This window comes from Peromyscus maniculatus, chromosome 1 (genome assembly GCF_049852395.1).
Source record: "Peromyscus maniculatus bairdii isolate BWxNUB_F1_BW_parent chromosome 1, HU_Pman_BW_mat_3.1, whole genome shotgun sequence".
In the NCBI taxonomy this organism is placed as follows: Eukaryota; Metazoa; Chordata; class Mammalia; order Rodentia; family Cricetidae; genus Peromyscus; species Peromyscus maniculatus.
Genome location: NC_134852.1, coordinates 120069161 through 120097138, shown reverse-complemented (window position 1 = coordinate 120097138; position 27978 = coordinate 120069161). Strand labels below are relative to the sequence as shown.

General features: G+C 42.6%; 1 protein-coding gene across 3 annotated transcripts; it reads right to left on the bottom strand.

Annotated features, from left to right (window-relative positions):
* Positions 1-1002: 1002 nt before the first annotated feature.
* Positions 1003-26496, bottom strand: Wee1 (WEE1 G2 checkpoint kinase). 3 transcript variants are annotated; one of them, XM_042281854.2, is made up of 12 exons: positions 25742-26496; positions 24236-24441; positions 22637-22697; positions 22338-22510; positions 21855-21976; positions 18698-18844; positions 14585-14680; positions 13626-13711; positions 12757-12927; positions 12356-12501; positions 8576-8667; positions 1003-1226 (listed from the first exon to the last, which is right to left on the bottom strand). In XM_042281854.2, the coding sequence occupies exons 1-12, from the start codon at positions 26318-26320 to the stop codon at positions 1108-1110; spliced, it is 1998 nt and encodes a 665-aa protein (XP_042137788.1). In that variant the 5' UTR covers positions 26321-26496; the 3' UTR covers positions 1003-1107. The 3 variants fall into 3 exon arrangements, with proteins under 3 accessions (XP_042137788.1, XP_006978645.1, XP_076406178.1); XM_006978583.4 differs by lacking the exon at positions 1003-1226 and having other exon boundaries at positions 7393-8667; positions 25742-26452; XM_076550063.1 differs by lacking the exons at positions 1003-1226; positions 25742-26496 and adding an exon at positions 25205-25612 and having other exon boundaries at positions 7393-8667.
* Positions 26497-27978: the final 1482 nt, after the last annotated feature.

Here is a 27978-nt window from a genome sequence, read left to right as displayed (position 1 = left end):
ATAATAGGAGTTAAATATTGTGTGTTAAGTCTCATGGGGTTAATTTAAAAATTAGAAAGATAAACTCCTTTAAAGAGATTATGTAGTGTACCCAGAAAAAATTTCAGCTACCTTGTTGAGAGGGGAAGGTGGCAGTGGAACTGTGCAGAGTTGTTTCATTTGTTTGTTTGTTTTTTGTTTTTGAGACAAGGTTTCTTTGTGTATCCCTGATGCTGTCCTGGAACTCACTCTGTAGCTCAGGCTGTCCTGGAACTCAGAGATCCGCCTGCCTCTGCTGCCCAAGTGCTGGGATTAAAGGTGCGCACCATCACCACTCAGCCTTAGCCAGCTTTTCTTAAATTATCCCATCTACCTTTTGCCTCTGGGCTTCTACCTTCCTCTATTCTATATACTTTTCTTCCCTTCTTACTCCATGGCTGTTTGTGCGGCTGGGTGGCTAGCCCCTGGTATCCTCTTCTCCTCCTTTTCTTACTCCTTCCTCTCTTCTCAAGCCTAGACTTCTCCTCCTATTTATTCTTCCTGCCTGGCAGCCCTACCTATCCCTCTCTCCTGCCTAGTTATTGGCCATTTCAGCTCTTTATTAGACTAATCAAATGTTTTAGGCAAGCAAAGTAACACAGCTTTACAGAGTTAAACAAATGCAACACATCTTTGCATCACTAAACAAATATTCTACAGTATAAACAAATGTAACACATCTTAAACTAATATTCCACAACGTATCTCCATATACTTAATTTTTTTTATTTATGTATGTGTTTTTCTGCTTGTCTGTATGTGCACCATGTGTGAGCAAGTTCCAGAAGAGGCCAATAGGGGGCATCAGATCCCCTGGAGCTAGTTAACAGGAGGTCATCAGCTGCCCAATGCTGAGTCCTCTTAACCAATAAGCCATCTCTCCAGCCTAAGCCTTCACAAAGGTGACCCCCTCCTGGAAATTATCCAAATTTATTGTACCTTGAACCCATTTCATGCCATAAGGATGTCAGCACTCAAAACATATACTCTTCAAAATATTTATTAGCTCTACAAAACTAAACAATACGAGTTCTGTTTCTTCAAGGTATTTTTCTTCAAAGGCTGGAATGGCTGAGGTTTCCCAGACTCTTAGCTTAATGAAGTTTTGACAGAACATGTCATCTTTTCCTGGTAAATCTTCCTAGAGCATACACAGATATTTCTCCTTACTCCACAGACCTTTGAACTGCATTGAAAATTAGGGACATCTGCCACAAAGAAAAAGAAGTTCAAAGATGTTCAGATGAGTGCTTCTCAAGTTTTTGAATGCTAAATGTTGGGAGAGGGACAGTTTCAATGTCTTATTTTTCCATTTTTATAAAAATTGACTGTTTTAAAGAAACTTCTGACAATGCAACCGGGTTTGAGGGGAAAGACCCACGCACTCTGTAAACCAGTTCAGTGATGCATCGCTTAAGATTTCCACAATATCCAAAACACTTCCAAAACCTTTCATGCATCCTCTTCATCAATTGCTTTAACTAGTCCACAAATTGCTTTAGAAGTCCACAAATGGACCAGAGAGATGCCTCAGAGGTTAAGAACACATCCTCGGGGCTGAAGAGATGGCTCAGGGGTTAAAAGCACTGACTGTTCTTCCAAAGGACCTGGGTTCAATTCCCAGCACAGCTAACAACTGTCCATTACTCCAGTTCCAGGCAATCTGAAATCCTCACACAGGCGTACATGCAAGGCAAAACCCCAATGTACAGAAAAAAATAAAATCTCAAAACAACACTTGTTCTTGTACAGGACTCAAGTTCAATTCCCAACACTACACCCACATCAGGTGGCTCACACTGCTTACAACTCCAGCGGCACAGGTATCTGACACCCTCTTCTCCCACCTCAGATCCCTCACATATTCATGCAGACACAAGCACTTAAGACTGTTAGGAACTTAGTTTTAGTTTAGAGTGCAATTTGTTGTTTTAAATATTTTTATATGTTTTGCCTGTATGTTTATATATGTACTACATGCATTCCTGTTGCCCAGAGGCCAGAAGAGAGGGTCAGATCCCTGGGCACTGGAGTTACAGGCAGTAGAGAACCACCTGATATGGGTGCTGGAATTGAATCCAGGTCCTCTGCAAGTGCAGCATGTAATCTTAACCACTGGGACTCTCTTGAGCCCCTTAGTTTAGTGTGTGTGTGTGTGTGTGTGTGTGCGCATGCACACTCATGTGCACGTTGAGGCACAACTTGAGCTGTCATTTCTTTGGTAACATTCACCATGGTTTTTTTTTTTTTTTTTTTTTTTTTTTTTTTTTTTTTTTTCGAGACAGGGTTTCTCTGTGTAGTTTTGCGCCTTTCCTGGAACTCACTTGGTAGACCAGGCTGGCCTCGAACTCAGAGATCCGCCTGCCTCTGCCTCCCAAGTGCTGGGATCAAAGGCGTGCGCCACCACCGCCCGGCTAACATTCACCATGATTTTGAGGTTGGAGTTTTTCACTGGCCTGGACCTTTCCAAGTAGCCTAGGCTAGCTGGCCAGCAAGCCCCAAGCACATACCACCATGCTTGGCTTTTTTATATGAGTTCTGGGATTGAATTCAGGTTCTCTATACAGCCTGGGAACTTTGTTAATTCCATAATTTCTTGACCTCTGGAACAAAGTATAGTTAGGAAAAAACAAAAAACAAAGCTTGAAAATTGTCCTTCCTGGAGTAAAGGTGCTCACTGCCATGCCTGGAGACCTGAGAGCAATCTCCAGGACCAATATGATAGAGAAAACGTGCTGATTCCTGAAGGATGTCCTCTGACCTCCACAGGCACATCAAGGTACATGAGCACTACCCAGCCCACAAAACAAATGTAATTTCAAAAAATGTAGAATTAGCTCATTGATTAAAGGGGTATTGCTCATATCTTAGCATAAATTTTTTTTCTGGCATAATAAAGCAACAGTTTTAATATTGCAGTGAATTATATTGAATCCTCCTCCCAACCACTTTTGGTTTTTATTAAAGTCAGCCTTCAAAAGTTTATCAATGGTAATTATCTGCCTCAAACAGCAATAGCACTTTGCATCTTAATATTTTTTTGATAATCTCACATTTTTTTTTAATCATTACTCAAGATACCTTACCCAACCCCATTAACATGGACAACACATTTTGTTATTATGTATACCCATGAATCTCCTGTAACTTATCCCGAGTCCCTAGTAAGCAAATACTATTTAAAAACAAAACATTTTCTTAGGGGTTGCAGACATTGCTTCAGTGGTTAAGAGCATTTGTTGCTCTTGCAGAGGACCAGGTTTGATTCCCAGAACCCACACAGTAGTTCACAACCATCTGTAACTCAAATTCCAGGGGATCTGACACCCTTTTGATTTCCACAGGCATCAAGCACACATGTGGTGTACATACATGCATGCAGGAAAATAATCACATAAAACAAATGTATTAATGAGTATTTCGCCTACACACATGTATTTGCACCATGTGTGTGTACCTGGTAGCCAGAGGTCCAAAGAGGGCATTGGATGCCCTGGATCTGGAGTTATAGATTAGCTGTGAGCTGCCATGTGAGTGCTTAGAAATGAACTCTGGTCCTCTGCAAGAGCAATAAGTGCTCTAAACTGTTGAGCCATCTCTCCAACCATATATTTAAATTAAAAAAATTACACTCTTCTATTTATGTATGTGTGCCCATACATGTGACAGGCCATGCAGGTGAAGGTCACAGGACAAGTGGGTTCTCTACCATGTGGATGTGAGGGATGGAACTAAGGTCACCATGCTTGGTGGTAAACCATCCTGCCAGGCCCCAAAACTAATTTCTACTGGTCTTATTCTACCTCTTAGAGACAAAAATTATTCAAAGTATCTTATATTGGATCTAAGCACAACTCTTAGCAACTTTCAGATGGTTTAATATTTTCTGAGTAGGGCAGTAGTGGTGCACGCCTTTAATCCCAGCATTCAGGAGACATAGGCAGGTGGATATCTGTGAGTTTGAGGCCACCCTGGTCTACAGAGTGAGTTCCAGGACAGGCTCCAGAGCTACAGAGAAACCTGTTCCGAAAAACAAAACAAAATGATTTCCCTTTGTACATCAAATATCAGATTTTTTAATACTTAAGCTAACACTGTTAAAAGTGTGAAATGTTGGGGGCTGGAGAGATGGCTTAGAGGTTAAGAGCACAGACTGCTTTTCCAGAGGTCCTGAGTTCAATTCCCGGCAGCCACATGGTGGCTCACAACCATTTGTAATGAGATCTGATGCCCTCATCTGGCCTGCACTCATACATGCTGTATACATAATAAATAAACCTTAACAGATAAACCTCAACAGATAAACTGAGATGATAGTCTTAGTTCAGAAATGATCTGAATGTAGATTTACAGTCTACGTGTACAGCTGGCTAAGTGAGATCGCTTTCACAGTTCTGCATGTATCCCATCGGCTCCCCATTAGTCACTGAACTCTTAAAACTGGTATTGTAACATTATCACAATGTTTTGCGCCAATTTTATAAACTTTACAGTGCAATATGTGTTCCTTTTCTGAGGCAAACCAAAGGTATATTTCTCAAGGTTCTGCTGCTATCAGCAGCGTTGATGGAGGATTTTTTATACATTTGTAATAGATAGAAATAAACCAGAAAAAAAGAAGAAAAAAAAAGTGGTTGAGGAAAAGGTGAACACTGCAAGAATACTCAAAAGGGCTGAGAGTTGCAAACGCCAAGAATGGCTTTGCATAGTAAATGGAATAGAACAGCTCTGAACTATAGCTTACTTTTCCTGGTTTGGTCTGACAGAATGATTGAAGGCTTTTGTACAAAAATCAGAGCCTTAAAAACAAGGATTTGGTGAGATTGTAAAATGGTGTGCCACTTTGGCAAAACAGTTTGGTGGTTGGTCAAAATGCAAAACATTGTTACTCTGTTACTCAACAATTCTACCCTTAGGAATATACCCTCAAACTACTGAAATGTGCACCTATGAAACATGTACATGAATGTTTACAGCAGTGTGTTGCTAATAGTAAAAAAGTTAAAACAACTCAAATAGCTATCAAATACTGGAGAGAAATAAAATGTGGCTTATTCATACAATAGAATATTATTAAGACATAAAAATGAATGAGAAACTGACAGATTAAATGACTTTGGTGAACCTTCATAATTTCATTTGTAGATCTTTCCATTTCTAATTTATAAATACATTTGGGGTTATAAATTATAAATGTACTGCCTCCTGTCAACATTGTATATTTCTATTTGATGATTTCTGTGTCAAACACTATATGGAAATGTTTCCAAGTATTTTCTGTATTAACTATGAATGAATAGAACAAAATAAATTGCCTGTGATGGAAAAATAAAATAATAAAAAAAAAAAAATCCCCAAACTAACAACAACAAAAAAAAAAAAAAAAAAGTGTGAAATGTTACCACAAATCTTAATGAAAAACACTTAAATGTGGGGTTGGGGGATTTAGCTCAGTGGTAGAGCACTTGCCTATAGGCAAGCACAGACAGGCCCTGGGTTCGGTCCTCAGCTCTGGAAAAAAAAAAAAAAACTTGGATGTTTCTTTGAAGCTAGTGTACTAGAAAAATGTACTTTGGAAACTTGAAAATGATCAAAACAGACACCAAATATCCACTTTTTCTTGCTTCTGAGACAAGTGTCTGTGTAGTCCTGGCAGGCCTGGGACTCACTATATAGATCAGGATGGTGTCAAACTCAAAAAGATCCATCTGCCTCTGCCAAGTGATGGGTTTAAAGGAGTTGAGACACTATTCCTGGCCTATCCACTTTGTACACCTTTCTTCTGTTGAGACAAAGTCTTGCTAAATAGCCAATCTGGCTTCCAACCTGTACCCATCCTCTTGCTTCATCCAGCCTTCCCAAGTGTTGCTATCACAGGGGTGGGGCATCTCTTCTGCTTCTTCAGTCTTTCATATACCAACCAGCTCTTATTTAATGTATCCATCTACCTCTCACAGCTCCCTGTTTTGTTTTTACATTCTTACACTTGGCCCAGATTAGCCTAGAGATCACTGTGGAACCCAAGCAGGCCTTGAACTGAAGGCAACTTTCCTTCCTTACCCTCCTTAGAGGAACTCAGGCCTAAGCTCTAAATTTAGCTTAAGATGCCATAGGGCTAGGCATAGTGACAAATACTAATTCAGCACTGAGGCTAAGAAAAGGGTCTTGAAATTTGTCTGAATGACAAAGCAAAGCCCTGTCAAAAAACAAAACAAAACAAAACAAAACAAAAAGCAAACAAAACATGCCATTAGGGCTATGGAGATGGCTCAGTGGTAAAGGCACTTGCTGCTGAACATGATAATCTGAGGTCAACCCCACAGTGGAAGACCTGCACAAGCTGTCCTCTGTGACCCACACTGCCATAGCATGCATTCACCTCTCAACATGCCCACACAAAGTACGGTTTGGGTTTTTGTTTTGTTTTTTTTTCCAGGCAGGTTTCTCTGTGTAGCCCAGTCTTGGAACTCAGAGAACCAGGCTGGCCTTGAGCTCAGAGATCCACCTGCCTCTGCCTCCCAAGTGCTGAGATTAAAGGCGTGTTCCACCACTGCCCGGCCAAAACAAGTATTTTAAATATCAAAAACCGCTGGAGAGATTGCTCAGCAGTTAGGAGCATTTGCAGCACTTGCAGGGACCATTTCCATTCCCAGCACCAACACCACAGCTCACGATCACCTCACGATCACCGGTTGGAGCTGATGCCCTCTTCTGATCTCTCCACAGGCACCAGGCACAGACATGGGTTACATACACACATGCCGACAAAACATAAACACAAATGAAATCTTTAAATAAAAGATAATAAAAAAATAAATAAACTGGGTTGAGTGTTTAGAAGGGGCATTTAGCAAGGGCAAGGCCCTAGGTTGTCTTCATTGCATGCAAACACACACACAAGCCAGCCTCTTAAAACTCTGAAGTTTTTCTGTGACTCATCTAGTTAGAAAGCTATGAATTACACATATTTTATCCACTGTACCTGAACTTTTCTAAATTATACCGCATTTCTAGTGTCACATGCAAGAACATGCAATATGCTTAAATATATCATTTATACTGATAAAAGCATTCAAAACTCATGGAAGCTCAAGATATAACTAACATGGACTAAAGCACATCATTAAAGAGCCAGTAAGCTCCACATCTCATCAAAATAGGCAGTAGAGGTTTTAAGTCCAGCACTGGGATTGAGGAGAGAGAGCTAAGTTTCTGGCCTCCCTGGGTTATAAGGTGAGAACATATTTCAAAGAGCCAGCAACAAAGAGGAAAGCACACTCTGTTCTTATCACTTTATACGGCATGTCTTATATTTTGTAATGTAGCAGTGAGGGGATATAAAATAGAAATCAAGCACCATGAAGATTTAGACAATTAAGGTAAGCACAGAGCGACTTTTAATACACCAGTCAATGAGTTAATAGGAAAACAAATGAGACATTTTTTTTTTCCTTTTGGAGGGCAACATCTATTAGCCAAACCTTGTTAGTCAAATGGCTAATCACAGGTAAAATGTATTTTGTGTAAAACTTGGAATAGTCAGAAGTCATTCTGGCATTTCAAACAGCTATGTACAGTATTACCAAGATCGGTTTATATACACAAATATTGAAGAGAAACCGGGAGAAACATTTAAAAATAGGCTAACCTTACAACCAAGTACAAGACTTGACAGGAGAAAGGAAACGTTTTAAAGTCAGAGAAAGACATTATAAGAAAAAATTACAAAACCAGTAATAATTATACTACATTAATACAGCGTTCAAACAAGGAGGGGATAGGTGCATTTTTTCAATGCACTAGCTTCAAAGTCCAAAGGAAAAAAGGTAAAGCTGCTTTTCATGAAGAGCAGCTACACAGTTCACATAATTGTTTTGAAAGAAAGCCTATTAACAACAATGATTGTTTAATGCTAGTTTTACAGCAAGAGGAAACTAAAATAGCAGCAAATTCACAAGGCAAGGCCCACAGAACGACCATTCCATGGTGCACACGATGCCTAAAGTGCTCCCAGTTGGATATACAAGTATAATTCACAATAGAAAAAAGAGACATGGACTGACACAGGTACATCGGAGGCTGAGTAGTACTAGTCTCTGAGTGTCTCCCTTTCTGAAGGGAGAGGATGTTCCTAGTAAAGCCCTTGAGTCCTTTCTAAGGGTCGTAACAAGGAAAGATACCTTTCATTACACTGCAATAGTGAATGATAAGCAGCACACCACCACAGTGGTTAACCCTGCAAAGGCTGGTGGAACATCCAACAGTGACTGACATCCTACATGAAACAGACGGGAAGATGAGACAAAAGCCTGACATAGCCAAGTCAGAATATAGCTCTCAACTGTAATTCACTTAAGTCCTACAAGGCATTTCAGGAAAACTACTGATCCCAATGGACAAAGTAAATGCAAAGTGGATTCTAGCAGTGATTTCAACCTAGCTTCCTCTTGTCACAGTTTTTTTTTTGTGGGGGCAGTGGGGATGTGAGCAGTTCAGTATATAGTTAGGCTGACAGAGCGGTTCATTTTCTTTCCAATAAGTCGAGAAGTTCTATTACTCTGGGTGGTGGACCTAGTGGCCATCCGATCCGTGAAGAGTGCCCGTTCCTCAGCTGCAACTTTGGCTGCCATTTGGGCTTTCTTGAGTTCTCTACAAAAATAAAAAAGGAAACAAGACATTTAATTTACCTACTGTATTAATCCTATGGAAAAAGTCTAAGAGGCCAAAGACAAACAGAATTGCTGTGCTGGCTAGTTTTATGCCAACTTGACATAAGCTAGGGTCACCAGACAGGAGGGAGCCTCAACTGAGAAAATACCTCTACAAGATCAGGCTGTGGGCAAGCCTGTTTCTTAATTAATGACTGGTGTGGGAGGGTCCCGCCTGTTGTGGGGGGTGGTGCCTCCCTGGGCTGGTGGTCCTGGGTTCTATAAAAAAGCAGGCTGAGCCAGTGGTGCACACCTTTAATCCCAGCACTTGGGTTGGGAGGCAGAGGCAGGTGTATATCTATGTGTGAGTTCTACAAAGTGATTTCCAGGACAGCCAGGATTGTTACACAGAAAAACCTTATCTTGAAAAACAAAAACAAAACAAACCAACACACAAACAAAAAAGCAGACTGAGCAAGCCATGAGGAGCAAACCAGAAAGCAGCACTCCTCCATGGCCTCTGCATCAGTTCCCACTCCCAGGTGCCTGCCCTGTTCTGAGATCCTGCCTGGCTTCCCTCAATGGACTGGGATATGTAAGTCAAATAAACCCTTTTGCTCCCCAAGTTGTTTTGGTCATGGCGTTTCATCATAGTAATAGTAACCCAAACTAGGAGAATTGTCATTAAATATTCACATACTATCAATTATCTGAGATGCAATTGAGAAACTAAAAAATAGAGTTTTAGCTTATATACTCAAATTTATGACTTGTGCTTTTAGAATTAAACAATAAAGATGTTATTAAGGACTTTGGGTCTTAAATAATTCCAAATTACACTTCAATGTATATCAAAGACAAAAAGTGTAATTTTTAGAATTTAAGTATAAAAATTTTATATTTAACATAAAACCTCTTTAAGTTAGAGTAAAAATGATAGCAAACTGTATTACAAGGTGTTCAACATCAGCCTCTTCCATATAGTAACTTCAAGGTAATTCAAGGGCTAGATGAGCTCCATTTCAAAAAAAGAAGCAGGCTGAGCATAGTGGCACATGCCTATAATCCCAGCACAAAGGGGTGAGGTTAGAGAAATAGAGGGAAGAGTTCAAGGCTAGCCTTGGCTACATACTGAGTTTGAGGCCAGCCTAGACTACATGATGAAATACTACTTCAAAAAGTAAAAAGGTTGAGGGGCATAGCTCATTGCTACAGAACTTGCCTAGCATAGGGAAAGGCCTTGTGTTCAATCCCTAGCACTGAGGTGCAGGGGATGCTATTATATGGGTATGCCACACCTGGGGCTGGTGACAAGGCTCACTGATGAGGATACCTGCCAAGAAGTCTGATAACCTGAGGTTTGATCACCAGAATCCACATGGTAGAAAGATCAAAGCATGGCATGTGCATGCGCACACACAAAATAAATGAAATGTAATTAAAAAAAATAAGCACGAGGACTCCCAGCACCCACAGAAAGCAGGGTGGGGGTTTGAAGATTTAGCTCAACGGTAGAGCCACAGATATGGTTCTCACCTATGAGGGTGAGAAGCAGTATAGGTGTGATTAGCACAAGCCTGTAATCTCAGCTGGGAGGCAGACAGAAGAATCCTGGGGTCTTGCCAGACAGCCAGTCTAGCTGAGCTGGCAAGCTCCAGGTTCAATGAGATCCTAATTTCAAAAATTAGGCCTGTTATGGTGGTACATAAATTTAATTGCAGAGGCAGAAAGGGGCAGAAGCAGGTGGATCTCTGAGTTGAGGCCAGCCTGGTCTACACAGGGAAAAAAAATCAAAGGGGAACATTACGGAGGAGAGAGGTAGACAACTGACATTCACCTTCAGTTTCTGTACAAATGGGTACACGTATGCATACAACACATACAACTTTTTTTTTTTTTGTTAAATCAACTTTATATTTGCAACCAGCTTTCTGAAACTGCCAAGTCCCTCAGGTCAAATATAAGAACCGTTTTACCAAGCAGGTGAGATGTTTAGCAAGCAAGGCACTTGTCACACAAATTACCGAACTAAGTCCAATCCCTGGAGCCCAGATAAAAGTGGAAAGAGAAAACAGACTTCTAAAAGTTGTCTTCTGACCTCCATGTATGCACAGTGTTATATTCTCTCTCCCACAATTATACATGTCAATAAAAATTTAAAAAAAAGGGCAGTTTTGGCGGCACACGACTTTAATCCCAGCACTCGGGAGGCAGAGCCAGGTGGATCTCTGTAAGTTTGAGGCCAGCCTGGGCTACAGAGTGAGATCCAGGGAAGGCGAAAAGATACACAGAGAAACCCTGTCTTGAAAAACCAAAAAAAAAAAAAAAAAAAAACCAACTATGTAGCAACATAATTGACATTAATTTCATCATTTCATAAAACAGGCTGAAGAAAATGCTAGAGGGAAACATTAATTTTGGTGAGAGTCTAGCGGAAATATGCTAAGGTTGATTTAGCTTCTACCATGATTTAGAGCTTGGAGACAATGCTCTAAACAACAGCCACACTGTTAAATATTTTTCATTTTGTTTTTGAATATAGAACATCACACATCCTAGACAAAAAGCTCTACCACTGAGCCTTCTCTTTACCCTTTCTTTATATCCCATCTCATTTTTCCCCTCAGGCCTCTGTGCTGAGGATGAATCCAGGACCTTGTGCATGGTGGGCTTAGCACTCAACACTAACCCAACCCCATCCTTTTTTTCCAGACAGGGTTCATTATGCAATCCTGGCTGACTGGGAACTTAACTCTGTAGACCAGGCTGGCCTCTAATTCACAGAGCTCTTCCTGCTTCTGCCTCTTGAGTGCTAGGATTAGAAGTGTGCACCACCACTCGCTGACCCTTGACTTTCTGAGACAGGGTGGGTCTTACCAAGTTGCCCAGGCTGAGCTTCAACACTGTTGAAAAATTTGAACTTGTGATCCTGCTGCCTGTCTCCCCAGCAGCTGGGATCATATGTCTATGTCCCTACACTCGACTCAGCCTTAATATTTGTCTGTGTGTCTAGTTGTGCAGGTACACACTTGTACGAGTGCATGTGGATGCCAGAGGTCAACATTAGATGTCTTGCTCAATTGACATCTACTTTATTCTTTCTTTAATACTCAAAATCTTTAATGTTTGCAACATAAAGCTTTTTTTTTTTTTTAAAATGACTTATGTGTATGGGTGACTGTTTTATATGCATGTATGTCTGTGCTTTATGTGTGCACCAAGAAAGCCAGAAGAGGGCAATGGGTCCCCCAGGACTGAAGTCACAAACAGTTGTGAGCCTCCAATGTGGCGCTGGGAATTGAACCTCAGTCCTCTGGAAGAGCAGCCAGTACTCTTAATTGGTAAGTCATCTCTCCAGCCCTCTTTCACTGAATCTAGAGCTCAATGATTCAGCTGGAGACTGAATTCAGGTAGGGACCCCACCTGTTTCTGCCTCTCCAGCACTGAGATTACAGACACAAGACTCTGTGCCCAGCTTCTTACAAGTGGGATGGTAACAAACCTTTTAAAATCTCAGATCCTGGTGTTTATGTGGGAAAAATCTTACCAACCTGAGCCACTGCCCCAATCCCACTTAATATTCCTAAAGCACATAATTACAAAGTTTGACAAAACCCTAAATGATCTCTCAAAATTTGAGCACCAATGAGAATGACAGAGTCAAAACAAAACAAAAAACCCCTCCTTACTTCTGCAAAAGAGAATTTTTGAATTTTTCAGCATTCAGTTCGATCCGTAACTGCTCTGCGCTCTTTCTAGATGCAGACAGCAACACTGAATGCTTCACCAGCTCCATTGACGAAGGCCTTCTTTCTGGATCAGGATGGATCATAACCTGAGAAATAGAAGCAAAATTGGGATTAACAACTACTACTTATGGCTGGGCATGGAGGCACACGCCTTTAATCTCAGCACTCGGAAAGCAGAGGCAGTCAGATCTCGAGTTCAAGGCCAGTCTGGTCTACATAGTTCCCAGGACAGTCAGAGCTACAGGAACCCTACCTCTAAAAAACCCAAACAAAAGAAAGACGACTACTTAGTGAAATGTTGAGGCGTTACTAGAGGACTTCACATACAAAACACCACTCACTTTTAGCAACTCTGTCAACTCCTGGGAAAGCACTTGTGGAATCCGAGGTAATCGACCCTGCCTGATTTCATGCCACTGGTCTCCATTTCTGGGGAGGGGTTCAGCACCAGCAGCACACACGACTGTGAGAGCAAGGGCAAAAATATCTGCTTTCGGTAGATGACTATAGTTCTGTACAATTTAAAAGAGAAAAAAAAATTAAGATAGTAGTCAAAATAAAATATTGCACACCATGATAGCTTATGTAAAATCACATTAGAAACTTTTTCAATGCCACATTTAAGCATCTATTCAGAAAATAAGCTGCTAAATTTAGGAAGATTTTTTTTTTAATTACAAATAATAAACTGGGGGAGGGGTTAAATACATATCTAAAAATAGATGCTACTTATCAGTTGCCCAATGACATGCTCATAAGCAAGTATCATGCCTTTGGGGATGAATATGTAGACATTGCGCATGGAGAGAAGAGCAAGGAGACTAATTAGACTTTATATATCACACTATGTCATAATTTACCTTTCACTTCCTTAGTAAATACAACATTTTCACATTGTTCTCTATGTATACATGATCATTAGTATAAGAAAAACTTCTGGGGCTGAAAATTCTGGGTCAGTGGAATTGTGACTTTTAAATGCAATATAGTGGACAGTTTGGTCTCTAGAAAGGCTTATGCAACTTTGAAGCTCCACTCGTAGTGTATGGAACAACTTTTAATGCCATCAGAATCCTTGCCAGATTAAATATCCCTCAGTGATGGTTTAGACTTTCTACTTTTAGTCTACTAGTTGCTTAATTTTCAACATATTTGAAATCAGTCTTCTGTCAACAAAGCAAATACTATAAACCAAGGAAAAATAAATTACCTCTTGTAAAACTTCATTTGCTAGGAAACGACTATCACCTTCTTCAACTTGTGGACTAGAGATTCTTGTCACATGCCCAAGATCACCTAGAAAATTCATTAGAAAAGCACAGTAGCTCAGTTAGCAGAGTATTTACCCAGCATGTACAAAGCTTGGTATTTATAACCATATAAACCAGCTATGACAACACATGCCTGTAATCCTAGGACTCAGGGTAGAGGCAGGAGGATCCTGAGCTATCTGGGCTATACAGCAAGTTCAAGGAAGCCTACCTGGGAATACATGAAATCTTGTCTCAAAGTATAGTATAGTATATGGGCTGGAGAGATGATGGCTCAGCAGGTAAGAGCACTTGCTGCTCTTCCAAGGACCAAAGTTCAGTTCCCAGCATGCACATAGTAGTTCACAACTACTTGTTACTTGAGTCCCTGAGGATACTTCTTCTGGCCTCTTCGGGCACCAAGCATATATACATGGTGCATTTACATTAAGGCAAACACTCAAAAAGAGGGTTACAGAGATGGCTCAGTGAATAAAATACTTGATTTTATCTAGAGTAAGTAAATTTTATCAGAGTTCAAATCCCCAGAACCCATCTAAAAGTCAACACAGGAGCACATGTCTGCAAACCCAGAACTACCCAAATCCCCAGAACCCATCTAAAAGTCAACACAGGAGCACATGTCTGCAAACCCAGAACTACCTCAAAATGGGAGGGAGAGACAGGAAAATCCCAGGAGCTCACAGGCCAGCTAGGCAAAGCAGTGCACAACAAACAAAAGACCCAACTTGAAACAAGATAGAACATGAGGACTACCACCTAAGCCTGTCCTCTAACATCCACACATGCTCTGTTGCACATGCATGCCAGCCATGCCCATCCTACACCTACACACACACACCAACCCCTCTCTTAATTTTAACCTGAGTTATTATAACAGTTAACAAGATAGTTTTACCTATTTTAAACATAACTTTGTTGGATATCCAGTCATCTTCATCTCCTTCCTCAGAGACAGCATTCGGGATCGAGGTTCGAGATATGAAAATATTACCTGTTTAGTAATAATAACCATATTTAACAAACAAGGCCAAATATAAAAATTACCAAGAGAGCCAGGCGTGGTGGTGCATGCCTTTAATCCCAGCTCTCAGGCAGAGGCAGACAGATTTCAGTGAGTTCAAGGCTAGCCTGGTCTACAAATCAAGCTCCAGAACAGCCAGGGCTGTTACACAGAGAAATCCTACTGTAAAAAACAAAACAAAACAAAATCCATAAAGCTAGTGAGATGGCTCAGTGGGTAAAGCCACTTTTTACCAACTGACAACCTGAGTTCAGTCCTCAGAAACTATATGGTACAAGGAGAAAACTAAACCACCACAGGAAAAAATCATCCAGAAAAGCCTTAAAAATGCAGATTATTACATTCTACCCCAATCTTAGTGAGAATAACAACCTCAAGGGATAAAGATGAGGCTGTATGCCTGGGGAATACATATAGATTTAGTTGTTTTTTGTTTTTTAAAGATTTTTTTTTTATATATACCGGTGCTCTATCAGCATGCATACATTTATGGCAGAAGAGAACATCAGATCTCATACAGATGGCTGTGAGCCACCATGTAGTTTCTGGGAATTGAATTCAGGACCTCTGTAAGAACAGCCAGTGCTCCTAACCTCTGAGCCACCTCTCCTGCCTCAGGTTTTGGTATTTTGAGACAGGGTTTCTTGTGCAGCTTAGGAGCCTGTCCTGGAACTCACTCTGTAGATCAGGCTGGCCTCGAACTCTCCGAGATCCACCTGCCCATGCCTCAGGAGTGCTGGGATTAAAGTGTGTGTCACCACCGCCCTAGGGAATATATTTTAATTTAGCAATGACCTCTAAATATTTGGGAGTCATTGCATAAGACCTTTTGCCCATATATTAATCTTCAGTATTCTATTAACTTAGAAAATAATACAAAAGGGCTGGAGAGATGGTTCAGAGGTTAAGAGCACTGACTGCTCTTCCAGAGGTCCTGAGTTCAATTCCCAGCAACCATATGGTAGCTCACAACCATCAGTAATGGGATCTGGTGCCCTCTTCTGGCCTGCAATCATACATGCTGTATACATAATAAATAAATAAATCTTAAAAAAAAAGAAAATACAAAAGCTAACAGTAATCTAATGCTACAAAAAAAGGACCCACTAATCTTATTTTAGATTTATTAATTTTATCTTATGAATATTTTTGCCTGCATGTATGTATGTATGTGCACCATGTATATACTCATTGCCCACAGAGGTCAGAACAAGGCACTGGCTCCTCTGCAAATGGAGTTATGGATGGTTGTGAACCACCATGTGGGTGCTGGGTTCTTTGCAATAGTAAGAACTCTTAAACTGCCAATCAATCTCTCTCCAGTTCCAACAACTTAATTTTAAACTAATGCTATCAGGCTGGAATGGAAGAATGGGTCATTTAGCTACCATGCAGCACCTACATCCAACACTGTCTATGGCTTTCTTCCTACTGCAAACAATACTTCTTTTTCTTGTCTTTTTTTTTTTTTTTTTTTTTTTTTGAGACAGGGTTCCTCTGTGTAGCTTTGGAGCCTGTCCTCTGTAGACCAGGCTGGCCTCGAACTCACAAAGATCCACCTGCCTCTGCTTCCCAAGTGCTGGGATTAAAGGCATGCGCCACCACTGCCTGGCCAATACTTGTTTTTCTTAAAAGTTACCTCATAACTGACATAAGCTGGAGTGGCAGATTTGTTTTCTGGTATATAGGTGTATGACATACGGTGTGGGGGCCAGACACTGCTGTCACTGTCTCCCTTCATCCGCACTATCTTACTCTATGACAGAAGGTCTCTCACTGCCCCGAGAACTTTTAGTCTTGGCTCTACTGGCTAGCCCTCGAGTTCCCAGGACCCGTCAGTGTCTGTCCTCATCTCACTCCTATGCTGGGGCAACAGATGCACACTTGTGCACTCAGCTTTTACACACAAGTCAAAGATCTGAACTTTGGTCCTCATGCCTGCACAGCAAGCACTTCTTACCCACTGACCCATTTCTTCAGACCTGCATATTTCATTTTAATAGATTTATCAATGTAATATTGATTTTAGTACACCATAATTATTACTCATCTCTGCAGTTTCACTTTATAGGAAAATGTGTTTATGGTGATATTTGTAAATTTGGATTTTTTTCAACCCCAGTACCATACACAAAAAAATTAACTTTATGTCCCTTAGTATTTCTAGCCTTTGAATCTTGTTGTACAAAGATTCACTGTATTTGTTGCTTAATATAAGATAAAGCAGTATTGCCTAACTTTACAGATGCTAATCTCATACCTATGTCCAAACATTCTTTCCTTCCTTTTTTTTTTTTGGAGACAGGGGTTTACTTATGCAGTCCTGGCTAGCCTGGAACTAACTATATAAACCAAGCCTGGCTTCCAAATCCCAGAGATCCTCCTGCCTCTGCCTCTCAAGTGCTAGTATTAAAGGTGTATGCCACTACATTTGTTTTTTTCTTCCTTTTAAAAAACTTTACTCAGTTGAAAGAATTTTAACTGCAATTCACAAGTTGTATAAAACTACTTAAAATTAAAATTTATCAAATCAACATGCTCTCTTAGAATAAAACATTTTTTTTAATCTGTAAAATTCAATTTAAAGGAACATTGCCAGGAATGTGGAGATAGCTCAACGGTCAAGAGTCCTTACTGCTGTTGCAGAGGACTGGGGTTGGGGTGCTAGCACCTACGTGGTGGCTCACAAAAGCCTCTAACTTCACTTCCAAGGTATCCAACATGCTTGTCTAGCCTCCAAAGGCTCCTGCTTGCACATGGTACACATAAATTCACTCAAATGCATACATACATATAAATTAAAAATTAATTGCTCCACACACACAGGGTTTGTTTAACAGCCCTGGCTGTCCTTCAACTCGCACTGTAGACCAGGCTGGCTTCAAACCCAGAGATGCACCTGCCTCTGCCTTGAGTGCTGGGATTAAAGGTGTGCCACCACCACTGCCAGCTAATTGGTTTTTGTTGTTGCTGGTTTTTAAGAAAAGCACCTTGCCTGTAATGATTAATTTGAATCCATCGACCCTTCTAACTTCCAATTTATAGGAAATATAAGAAAGACAGAAGCTAAAAATACAAGAAAGCAACCAGTTAAACATAGAAGTGAGCCGGGCCATGGTGGTACACGCCTTTAATCCCAGCACTCGTGAGGCCGAGGCAGGTGGATCTCTGTGAGTTTGAGGCCAGCCTGGTCTATAGACAGAGATCCAGAACAGGCGCCAAAACTACATAGAGAAACCCTGTCTCGAAAAACCAAAACAAACAAACAAACAAACAAAAAACAGAGAAGTGCATCTGTAGGATTAAGTTTATCATTTTTAAGAAGTAGAAGGGCGGGCTGGACAGATGACTCAGAGGTTAAGAGCACTGACTACTCTTCCAGAGGTCCTGAGTTCAATTCCCAGCAACCACATGGTGGCTCACAACCATCTATAATGAGATCTGGTGCCCTCTTCTGGCCTGCAGTCATACATGCTATATACATAATAAATAAATTAAAAAAAAAAAAAGTAGAAGGGCTAGAGAGATGGCTCAGTGGTTAAGAGCACTGGCTGCTCTTCCAGAGGATCAGGTTCAATCCCCAGCACCCACATGGCAGCTCACATCTGTCTATAAATCCAGTTCCAGGGCTTCTGATACCCTCACAGACATACATGCAGGCAAAATGCCAATGAATAGAAAATAAAAATAAATTATATATTTTAAAAAAAAGAAGAGTGAAACCTGAAAAAAGAAAATGATATAACCAGACACACAGTATGATCCTCAAACAGATACCAGTTTAAATGATTCAACTATGAAATACTTGGGCCTGTGTGTGTGTGTGTGTGTGTGTGTGCACGCGCGTGCGCGCGCGCCTACTCCTCCCATTATAAAACAATACTAGTAAATAATCAATGAAAAATAGGAAGATGTTTGCATATTGCTACAATGAAGTAATTTATTCCCAATATTCAGGTTCCACAGTCAGATATCTGGAATACTTACTAGGTTTTATATCCATATGAACCAAAGACATTGAGTGTATATATCTCAAGCCCCGGCCAACTTGCAAAAGCAGATCCTTCAGCTCTCCTTCAGTAAAGTAGCTCATGATTCTGTAGTTCTCATTTATAGCATCAGCTAAACTCCCACCTAACAAAGACAGCAAAAATTAACATTTTTGTTAATTTCTCCTTCTTAAAATTTATAAAAATGTATTATTTTCCCTTCTCTTTACATTGAACAACTTTTATTTATTATTTAGTATAAAATATACTAAGAAATATAGAAAACACAATTTAAACACCAGGCCTGGTGATTTAGGCACATAATACCAGCTATTTGGGAGTCTAAGGCAGAAAGACCAAAAGTTTGAGGCCAGCTTAGGTTACAAAATGAGTTTAAAGCTAGTCTGGTCAACTTAGTCTCAAAATCTAAAAATAGCAGGATTCAATGCCTAGTGAACATGTATATATAGGCCCTAGGTTAGATTCTCAGCGCTGAGGGGAAAACATGATTTAAATTTTCTTTAAACTTGTTAACCTCAGCAACCAACTCAGTTCACTTTCTCAGAGTAAAACATCAGTTTCTTTCTCTTTTTCTAAGGGGGACCTCCAGAGAGTAGAACAAGAGCAAGGCATGGTGACACACACACCTTTAACTTCAGCACTCTGGAAGTAGAGACAGGCAAGCACCTGTGAGTTTGGGGCCAGCCAGAGCTACGTAATGAGACCATGTCTCTAAATAAACCAAGAAACTGACTTACAGCAGGGAAAGGAAGAGGTCTTTACTACCTACATCATTATTGATTCACAAACTATTAGACTACTAGCTATTATGAAAATGAACAAGAATAAACCTTACCATCAAATGTTTCTAAACCTTTATTTCTTTTTTCTTTTTCTTTTTTTTTTTTTTTTTGGAGTCAGGGTCTCTATATAGCCCTGCTGATTGGCCACAAACTCTAAGATCCATCTGCCTCTGACTCCCAAGTACTGGAATTAAAGAGTACAGCACCACACCCAACTATCTTTCTTTTTTCCTTTTTTGTTGGTTTTTTTGTTTTGTTTTTTGAGACAGGATTTCTTCGTGTAATAGCCCTAGCTGTCCTGGAACTCAATTAGACCAGGCTGGCCCTGAACTCAAAGATCCTGCTGCCTCTGCCTCCTCAGTGCTAGAATTAAAGGCGTGCGCCACCACATACAGCTGTATTCTTTCTTTTAACAAAGATTTATATATGTGTATGTGTAAGTGAATGTTCTTATGTGTGTCCATCTGGAAAGTATAAAAGGATTCTTTGAGGCAGCGTCTCTCCCTGAACGCAGGGCTCATTCACTCAGCTATACTACCAACCAGCAAGCCCCAGTGATTCTCCTGTCTCTGCTTCCCTGGGAGCTGAGGAGGGGTCTGAGGCATATTCAGGAAGCCTAACTTGCTGCATAAATGCTGTAATTTGTACTCTAGTGCTTGTTATTGCACAGTAAGCACTGAGCCATCTCTGTGGCCCCCTAAACCATACACTTCTCTAATCTTTATGGAAACAATTTAAAAATAGAAACAACCCACTCGGTAGGCTTAGCAGGAGGGTGGTGGTGGTGGTGGTGGTGGTGGTGGTGGTGGTGGTGGTGGTGGTGGTGCATGCCTTTAATCCCAGCACTCACAAGTCAGAGGCAGGAGGATCTCTGTAAGTTCGAGGCCAGCTCAGTCTACATAGTGAGTTTCAGGATAGCCAGGGATACACAGATAAACCCTGTATTGAAAAACCTAAAACCTTACTTAATACAGATGTATTAATGAATTCTAGCAGTAAACTAGACTGGACAGATGGTGGGAATAAAGAAGGATTTCAGAATAATTTCAAGAAATGGCTAAATTTAGATGAATGGAGTCATTGTCCTTTTATGAGAAACTGACATCTATGTTAGAAGCACACAAAATGTGGAAGCTAAATGCAGTGAAAATTCATTGAAAACTCCTTTATGATTTGAATGTGTATCCCAAAGTTCAAGTGTTGGAAGCTGGGTCTTAGTAAAGGTAAATAGGTCAGAAGGCTGTACCTTCAAGAAGGGATTGATGTTAAATTAAGTCTGGCCTTGTGGTACAAACCTGCTGGAATATCATAAGATCAAGGTCTGCTTTAGCTAGAGTATGAGCTCAAGGCCAGTTCTGACAAACTGCTTAGCAAAACAAGTCACAAAACAAAATATAAAAAGAACTGAGGATATAGCTCAGAGGTAGGGCACTTGAGAGCATTCTAGAGACTCTCAGTTCAACCCTAGTGCAGCAAAGGAAAGGACTGTCATCATGAAATTTGCCACTGAAAAGGAAATAAAAGGGGCCAGGAGTGGTGGCACATGCATTTAATCCCAGCACTCAGGAAGGCCAGAAGATTTCTGTGAATTGGAGGACAGTTTAGTCTGTATATATAGAGCTCCATCCAGGAATATACAGTGAAAACCCTACGTTCCACATGGAAAGATACAGCCTGAATGACCACCTCAGATGCTATGGCATGTTCTTAGACTTCCTAGCCTCCAAAACAGAGAACCCAATGAATTTATTGTAACTGCCTCATCTCATCATACATTCTTGTACAACCACAGACTGTAACATACTAAGATAATCTTTCCTGTATGCCCACAAACTATGCTGTGTGCTAGGAAATAACAAAATAGACACGGCCAGGCTACCAGTATGCTGTCTTCTCAGGAAGCTCAGCACTGAGTGACAGGCATATAAATAGAACAAGTTCTACTACTGAGGTATGTAGATGCCACAGAACTGATAAGGCTTCCAACTTGAAACTCACATTACTCTTCTGGATAAAAGATGAGAAAGGGAGCCAGGTGGGGTAGCACATGTCTTTAATCCCCACATTGGGTAGGCAGAAGCATGTGGATCTCTGTGAGTCTAAGGCCAACCTGGTTTACAAAGCCTTTCAGGCCAACTAGGGTTACACAGTAAGACCCTATCTTAAAAATCTCTCTCTCTCTCTCTCTCTCTCTCTCTCTCTCTCTCTCTCTCACACACACACACACACACACACACACACACACACACACACACACACACGAGAAAGAGAGCTGGGGAAGATCATCATGAATATTCTTATGGTGTGTATTTTTAAACTTAGAAGTTTATGAATGAACATAACATCACTTACCATTACAATATTCATTCTGTATAAGCATATGGTCATCTTCTGCCCATGCAGAGAAATAGCGAACCACGTGGGAATGCTGTCCAAGCACAGCATGAGCATATACTTCTCTCAAAGCATTCTGCCTAGAAGAAAAATATTAACTGGATGTTAAATCATTTCTACTCAGGACTAAATCAAATCATCTGAAGCACCATAAAGTAAATACGACCTTTTCAAACTAATGGTATGCTAAAAAGTGATGTAAGAGAACTAAGAATTATGCAAACTGGCATAGTACACACACTGTAACCCTACCATCAGGGAAACTGAGGCAGGAGAATGGGGGTTCAAAATCATCAGTATATAGTGAGTTCACCAAGGCTAGCTTGAGCTACATGAGACCCAGTCTTAATAAAAGCATTAGGTGTTTGGTTACCTAAAACTTTAATGTTTATCAATAACGAAGGAGACAAAATACAAAAGACAAAAATATTTAATACATACTCATCAACAGAGCCAGCCAATGGCTTTTTTGATCGCTTAATGGCATAAATGCATCCATCTAGCCTCTTCACACACTTAAACACAGAACCAAATTCTCCAGAACCAATTTTCTCCAGCTCATGAAATTCAGTTTCATACCGTGACTTCATATTGCTTTCAGTAATTGTAATTCTCTGTAATAAAGGAGAGTATCCAGGTATAATACAAAGATTAAATTTAAAAATTATTCTGCCTAGGTTCTGTTGCTTATGTAACATGCAGACATATATTAACTAACTAAAATGTAAAAAGCTATTTACTTTAGCAGGTCTTGTTTCATCTTCAAACTCATAATCACTGGCTTCCATGTCTTCAGAGGAACTGAAAGAAGAATACATGTGTTTTTACCAATATATCAGAACACACATCAACTTAACGTTAAGAATTTTACCTACTAACCATAGAGTGAAATGGATTTTTAATGGGTAGAAATAAAAAAGAAAGCATATAGTTCATTTTGTAACCCTAAAATTTGACTAAACTGATGAAAAAAAAATCCCTACTGAGACATGCTCACTGACTAGACTACTGCTACACAGACCAAAATTGAAGCTTTTATAAATCAAATCTCTGGCCATCAAGATAGCTCAAAGCAGCACTTCTCAACCTGTGGGTCCAGATCCCTTTGGGGTAATGTAAAATACGTATCAGACATTTACATTACAATTCATAACAGCAAAACTACAGTTATGAAGTAGCAACAAAAATAATTTTACGGTTGGGATCATAGCAATATGAGGAACTGAATTAAAAGGTTACAGCATTAGGAAGGTTGAGAACCGCTGGCTCAAGAGGGCAAGGGTTCTAGAGGGTTAAGGGTTCCAGCCACCTCTTGACATCTGAGGGACCCACACAGTGGAAGAACCAAGTCCCTAAAGTCAACCTCCACGTGTGTGACCTGCACACACACAAAATAAATACATGTAATAACAACTCTCAGGTTAGTTGACACTAGATGTCTGACAAGAAATCTAGGTTTGGGGCTGAAGAGATGACCCACAGGTTAAGAGCACTGGCTGCTCTTCCAAAGGACCCTGGTTCAATTCCCAGTACCCACACGGCAGCTAACAACTGTCTCTAACTCCAGTTCCCGGGGATCCAGCATCCTCACACATACATGTAGGCAAAATACCAATGCACATCAAAATAAATAAATAAATAAATAATTGATAGAAATCTAGGCCTTGTTTGTTTGTTTGTTTGTTTTTTCCAAGACAGGGTTTCTCTGTTTAAGTCCTGGTTTTCTTGGAACTTGCTTTGTAAACCAGGCTGGCCTCAAACTCAGAGGTCCACTTGCCTCAGCCCAGAGTGGTTGGACTAAAGGTGTGCACCACCACTGCCTGGTCTAGGTTTTTTTGTTTTGTTTTTGTTTTTTTAAGTAAAAAGAAAAGGTTTTTGGCATGTATGAATATCACATGCATGCCTAGGACCTGAAGAGGTCAGAAGGGGCAATGGGTGCCCTGGAAACAGTCTCCGTCAGTTGTAAGGCACCCCAGGGTGCTAAGAACTGAACCCAGGACAGCTAGAGCTCTCAAACACCTCAGGCATCTCTCCAGGAATCACCGTTCTTATTCCTTTCCTTTCTTAGACCACTTTTTGTTTTGTTTTGTTTTTCAAGACAGAGCTTCTCTGTGTAACAGCTCTGGCTGTCCTGGAACTCGCTCTGTAGACCAGGCTGACTTTGGACTCACAGAGGCCACACCACTTCTTTTCTACAGATGATCTATCTCCTGCAAGCTGAGGGCTAATGAAGTGAAGTTTCAGAGCACAGACATTCATTCATGAACGTAGAAACTGAATTTTGGTAGTACTTGGAACCTATCTTAGGTGTATAGAGGAACCAAACTCGAGAGGCTTACTCATTAAAATACGCTCTTTTCCTCCCACGACACCGTCCTGAGGAGTGAAGCAATACAGGATCCGGAGTAAAGGGATTAATATTCACATGAGGAGTTTGCCGTGTGTCGAATTCTCTTTTTCCTGATTTTTCTGTGTCCATGAATAGAGAACCACCCCGGAGTTTAACAGAGCTGGAATCAATTACTCGAGCTTTGGAAAGCAAACTCTGGGAAAGGAAAAGACAATCTTCAGGATACAGCCTTCCACTGGCCTTTCTAAGTGGCATCACACAGTGAACGAAGAACCCATGCAGGGCGAGGTCCCACTCCCCCACCTGGGGAAAAGAAAGAACGAACAGGGGGTGGGAACACACAAGCCTTTCTTCTATTTCAAGTAAAATAAACAGTGGCTGACTTAGGGGTCAGGTTGAACACTAACTACTTATCTGAAAAAGATAGCAAAGTAAAAACCGGTTCTTAGTCCTTAAAAGGAACGCTTATAGTGACTAAAAATTAACAAGTTCTTTCAACATGCTAAAAATAAAAGCAGTCAGTGTCAGAAAGTCCCCACATCCACCTCAAGAAGGCTTTTGAAGGCTACCTCACTGGACTCCTCCCCTCACTACTAGAGGGAACCTGCCTTGGGCAAGTCGGCTAATAAAATAGCAACGCTCAAATTCTCGAGGGTGCATGGAAATCAATAAATACAGACTCCCTTTAAAGGCTTCTTTCCGTGTTAAACTTACAGGTGCCATGTCTGTCTTAATTTGGGGAAGTATGTGATCTTGATTTTTTATGTGTGTGTAACTTCCAAAGTATTTCACCAGTGATAGTGCACATGTTCACGGGTTATTCCGGACGGGTGCTGAACACACACCTCCTTAAGACACACCAATTTTGACACACAGGCCAACAAAGCCTCAGAGAAAACCCCAGGGTAAACACAAAGCTTCCCTAATACTAAGTCCCGAAAGACAAGTCCAAAACTACCTGTTGTAATCATGACTTCATGACTGTAAACGCAGAGAATTCCCAAAGGGAAACGCAGCCTCTCTAACGCCATATAATAAATAAGAAACCACAAGTACAGGTGGAAAAACAAAAAAAAACCTAACTCCTTCTACCCGTGCTCCCCAAATTACAGGCCCGATCACCGCGTTTAAAAGGCAGCATATGGCTGGGAGTGTCAGGTGGCCCGCACCAAGCCGGCATCCCGGCACACCGCGCCACCGGGGCCAAATCCTCAGCCACCTGGACAGCGGGGACCAGCCCCTTTGTAAGATGAAGAAGTTATAGACCAGGCCCATTGTTCAGTTACATAATCTTAACCGACAACTTCTGGGCAGAGCCAAAAAGAGGGGCTGCCAACTTTTTTTTTTTTTTTTTTTTGGTGGCGGCGCAGGACAGCGAGCGGGGTGCGGCGGGGCGGTTATGTAACCGAACCCCAACAGCGGCGCGCTCGGCTGCAGCGCCGCGGCCTTTTTTTTTTTTAAAGGCCCTGGAACACGCCCAAGGTCCCCCGCTTACCTTGGGCGTGTGTGGCGTGTCAAACAGTCGCAGCTTGCGGAAAGTCTTGTGCGGCGGGGTGCTTGGATAGTCGGGCGGCGGCGAGCCAGGGCCCTCCATGGGCCGCGGCGCCCCGCAACCCGGCGGGGACGCATCCCCCGGGCCGCCGCAGTGCACCGGCGAGAACGAGGGGCCCAGAAAGTAGGCGGTCGCCGGTGACTTGACGGGCGACGACGAGCCGAAACCCTCCTCCTCCCAAGAGTCGCCCTCGCCGCCGCCGCCCGCCGCCTCCGCGCCCCCGCCGCCACCCCGCAGCAGCAGGTCGTCCTCCAGCTCTCCGGGGCTGCTGGGCTCCGCGCCGGGCGAGCGGCGGCGCTCGGCTTCGGCCTCGGCGGGGCTGCGGGCGGACGGCAGCGGCGAATCGGGTTCCTGGAAGGCCGAGTCCTCCCCGGTGCTGTGGCCGCTGCCTTCCTCCTCCTCCTCTTCCTCCTCCTCCTCCTCACAATCGCTGCCCGGGGCGAAGATGAGCTTCTGCCGCAAGCTGCAGGCGGCCGCGGCGCGGCGGGTGGGCGGCGGCTGCTGTCGGCTCAGGAAGCTCATTTCCCGGCTGCAGTCACGGCGGAGCACGGGAGAGCGGAGGACCGGCGAGCACAGGCCGGCGGCGTCCAGGTCGTGGCCGGCCCAGGGGGCGGGTCCGCCACGTGCGATCCGGCGCGCCGGGGCTGAGGCTGCAGCAGGCCTGCGCTCCGGCGCCGGCGGCGGCACCGCTCCGAGGCGCTCCAAGCTCCCGACGCGGCGACGGCGACGGCCGCGGCGCGGTCAGTCCAGTGGACACTGGCCAGTCCCGGGACGAGGCGAAGGTCTCCGCAAGTTCGGCCGCAAGTTCGCGTTCCGCGGCTTCCCGCGACCGTTAACCACGTGAGGGCCCAGCCCACCAATCCCCGCCCAGCCCCGGGTTTGAAAAAACAGGGAGGGCGCGACGTAGCCCGCGGGGGAGGAACCAGCTACGCGATTTTGGCGCGAACTCGCTGGCCACGCCCCACCGCCTGGGCGCGCCGCCAGTCCTGGGCGGGTCGTGGCGTCGCGGGCCAATCAGCGGGCCTGGACTGCGCAGAACCCCGCCTAGATTCTATGCCGAGAGAACCGGAGCCTGCCGGGAGCCGCCCCGCGAGGAGGGGCGTGGGAGCGTGTCTCCTGCCCCGCGCTGGGCGTGATCAGCTTCTGTGTCCCCGGGTTCGGAAGCACCCGGGCACCGTGCAGCCCTTAGGGACGCCCGGAAGCCTGGCCCAACCCTGGGTTCCGAGGCCCGACCCCTGGGGCGTTCTGGGCGTGGCTGGGTACGGTCACGTTCTGGAGTCGCGGTCTGAGCCGGAAACGGTGACCGTGCTCTGGACGTCCTCTAAGGTGGTCTCTCCAGCCCTGTGTCCCGCGAAGCCGGACTTGTCGGTGAAATCTGGCCCTACCACAAAAGCGAATGCCCACCGTGCACCCGCAGTGTTTGTATTTGTTCGCTAGCACGTGAGAATGTGCCGGCCAAACTGATTGGCCCCGGGGGAAGAAAAACAAACAAAACCTTAAGTGTAATAGAGGTGAGTGCTCGCTCGCGCGCGCACACACCTGTAATTCCAACAGTCTGGAACCTGAGGCAGGAGGATCAGAGTTCAAAGCCCCTGTGCTGTGAACTGGTACTGTCTCAAAAAATTTCAGGAAAAATAAAATTTCCCCACTACCTTGTCAAACCGTAATTTAATCTGTCTCTTAGCATATGTACACGTGTGTTCCTATTTTGGACACTACCATGACTTCTTTCTCCATGTTATTTTAGGGCTTTTGTTGTTTTAGCATTAATTGCTGGAGTGGGAATTGTTGAGACCAGACTGTGCTACAGAAAAGTTTTTTTTTTTTTTTTACTAGCGGATTTTACTAGTGGGATAGAGCCCACTTTGGGGGAATTAAGGCTATCAGTAGAAAATTTAATGTTTCCTGTTGTCGATTCACATTATCTGGATCATAGCTATTCATACTTATTTCTGTTGTCTTTTATTGTAATATTAGGTGTGCTGTTTTAACACTTCAAAGGCTGAAAAGTCAAACTGAATTTTTTTTTTTTTTTGAGGCCGGACTTTGCCATGTATCCCAGATTAATTGAACTCCTGGCAATCCTCCCTAGCTCCACCTCCAGAGTGCTGGATTATAGACCTATGCACCCTGCCAGGCCAGGGTGAGTGGTTGGTTGGTTGGTTGGCCGGCTGGCTGAC

Bases quoted from the DNA above. Each gene is read 5' to 3' on its own strand.
- Wee1 (XM_042281854.2), bottom strand. From the start codon at position 26,320: ATGAGCTTCCTGAGCCGACAGCAGCCGCCGCCCACCCGCCGCGCCGCG. The intron at 18,845-21,854 runs GTAAGTGATGTT...TGTCTTTGTTAG, and splicing joins ACAGAATGAATATTGTAATG to GTGGGAGTTTAGCTGATGCT. The intron at 13,712-14,584 runs GTAAAACTATCT...TGAATTTTCTAG, and splicing joins CAAAGTTATGTTTAAAATAG to GTGATCTTGGGCATGTGACA.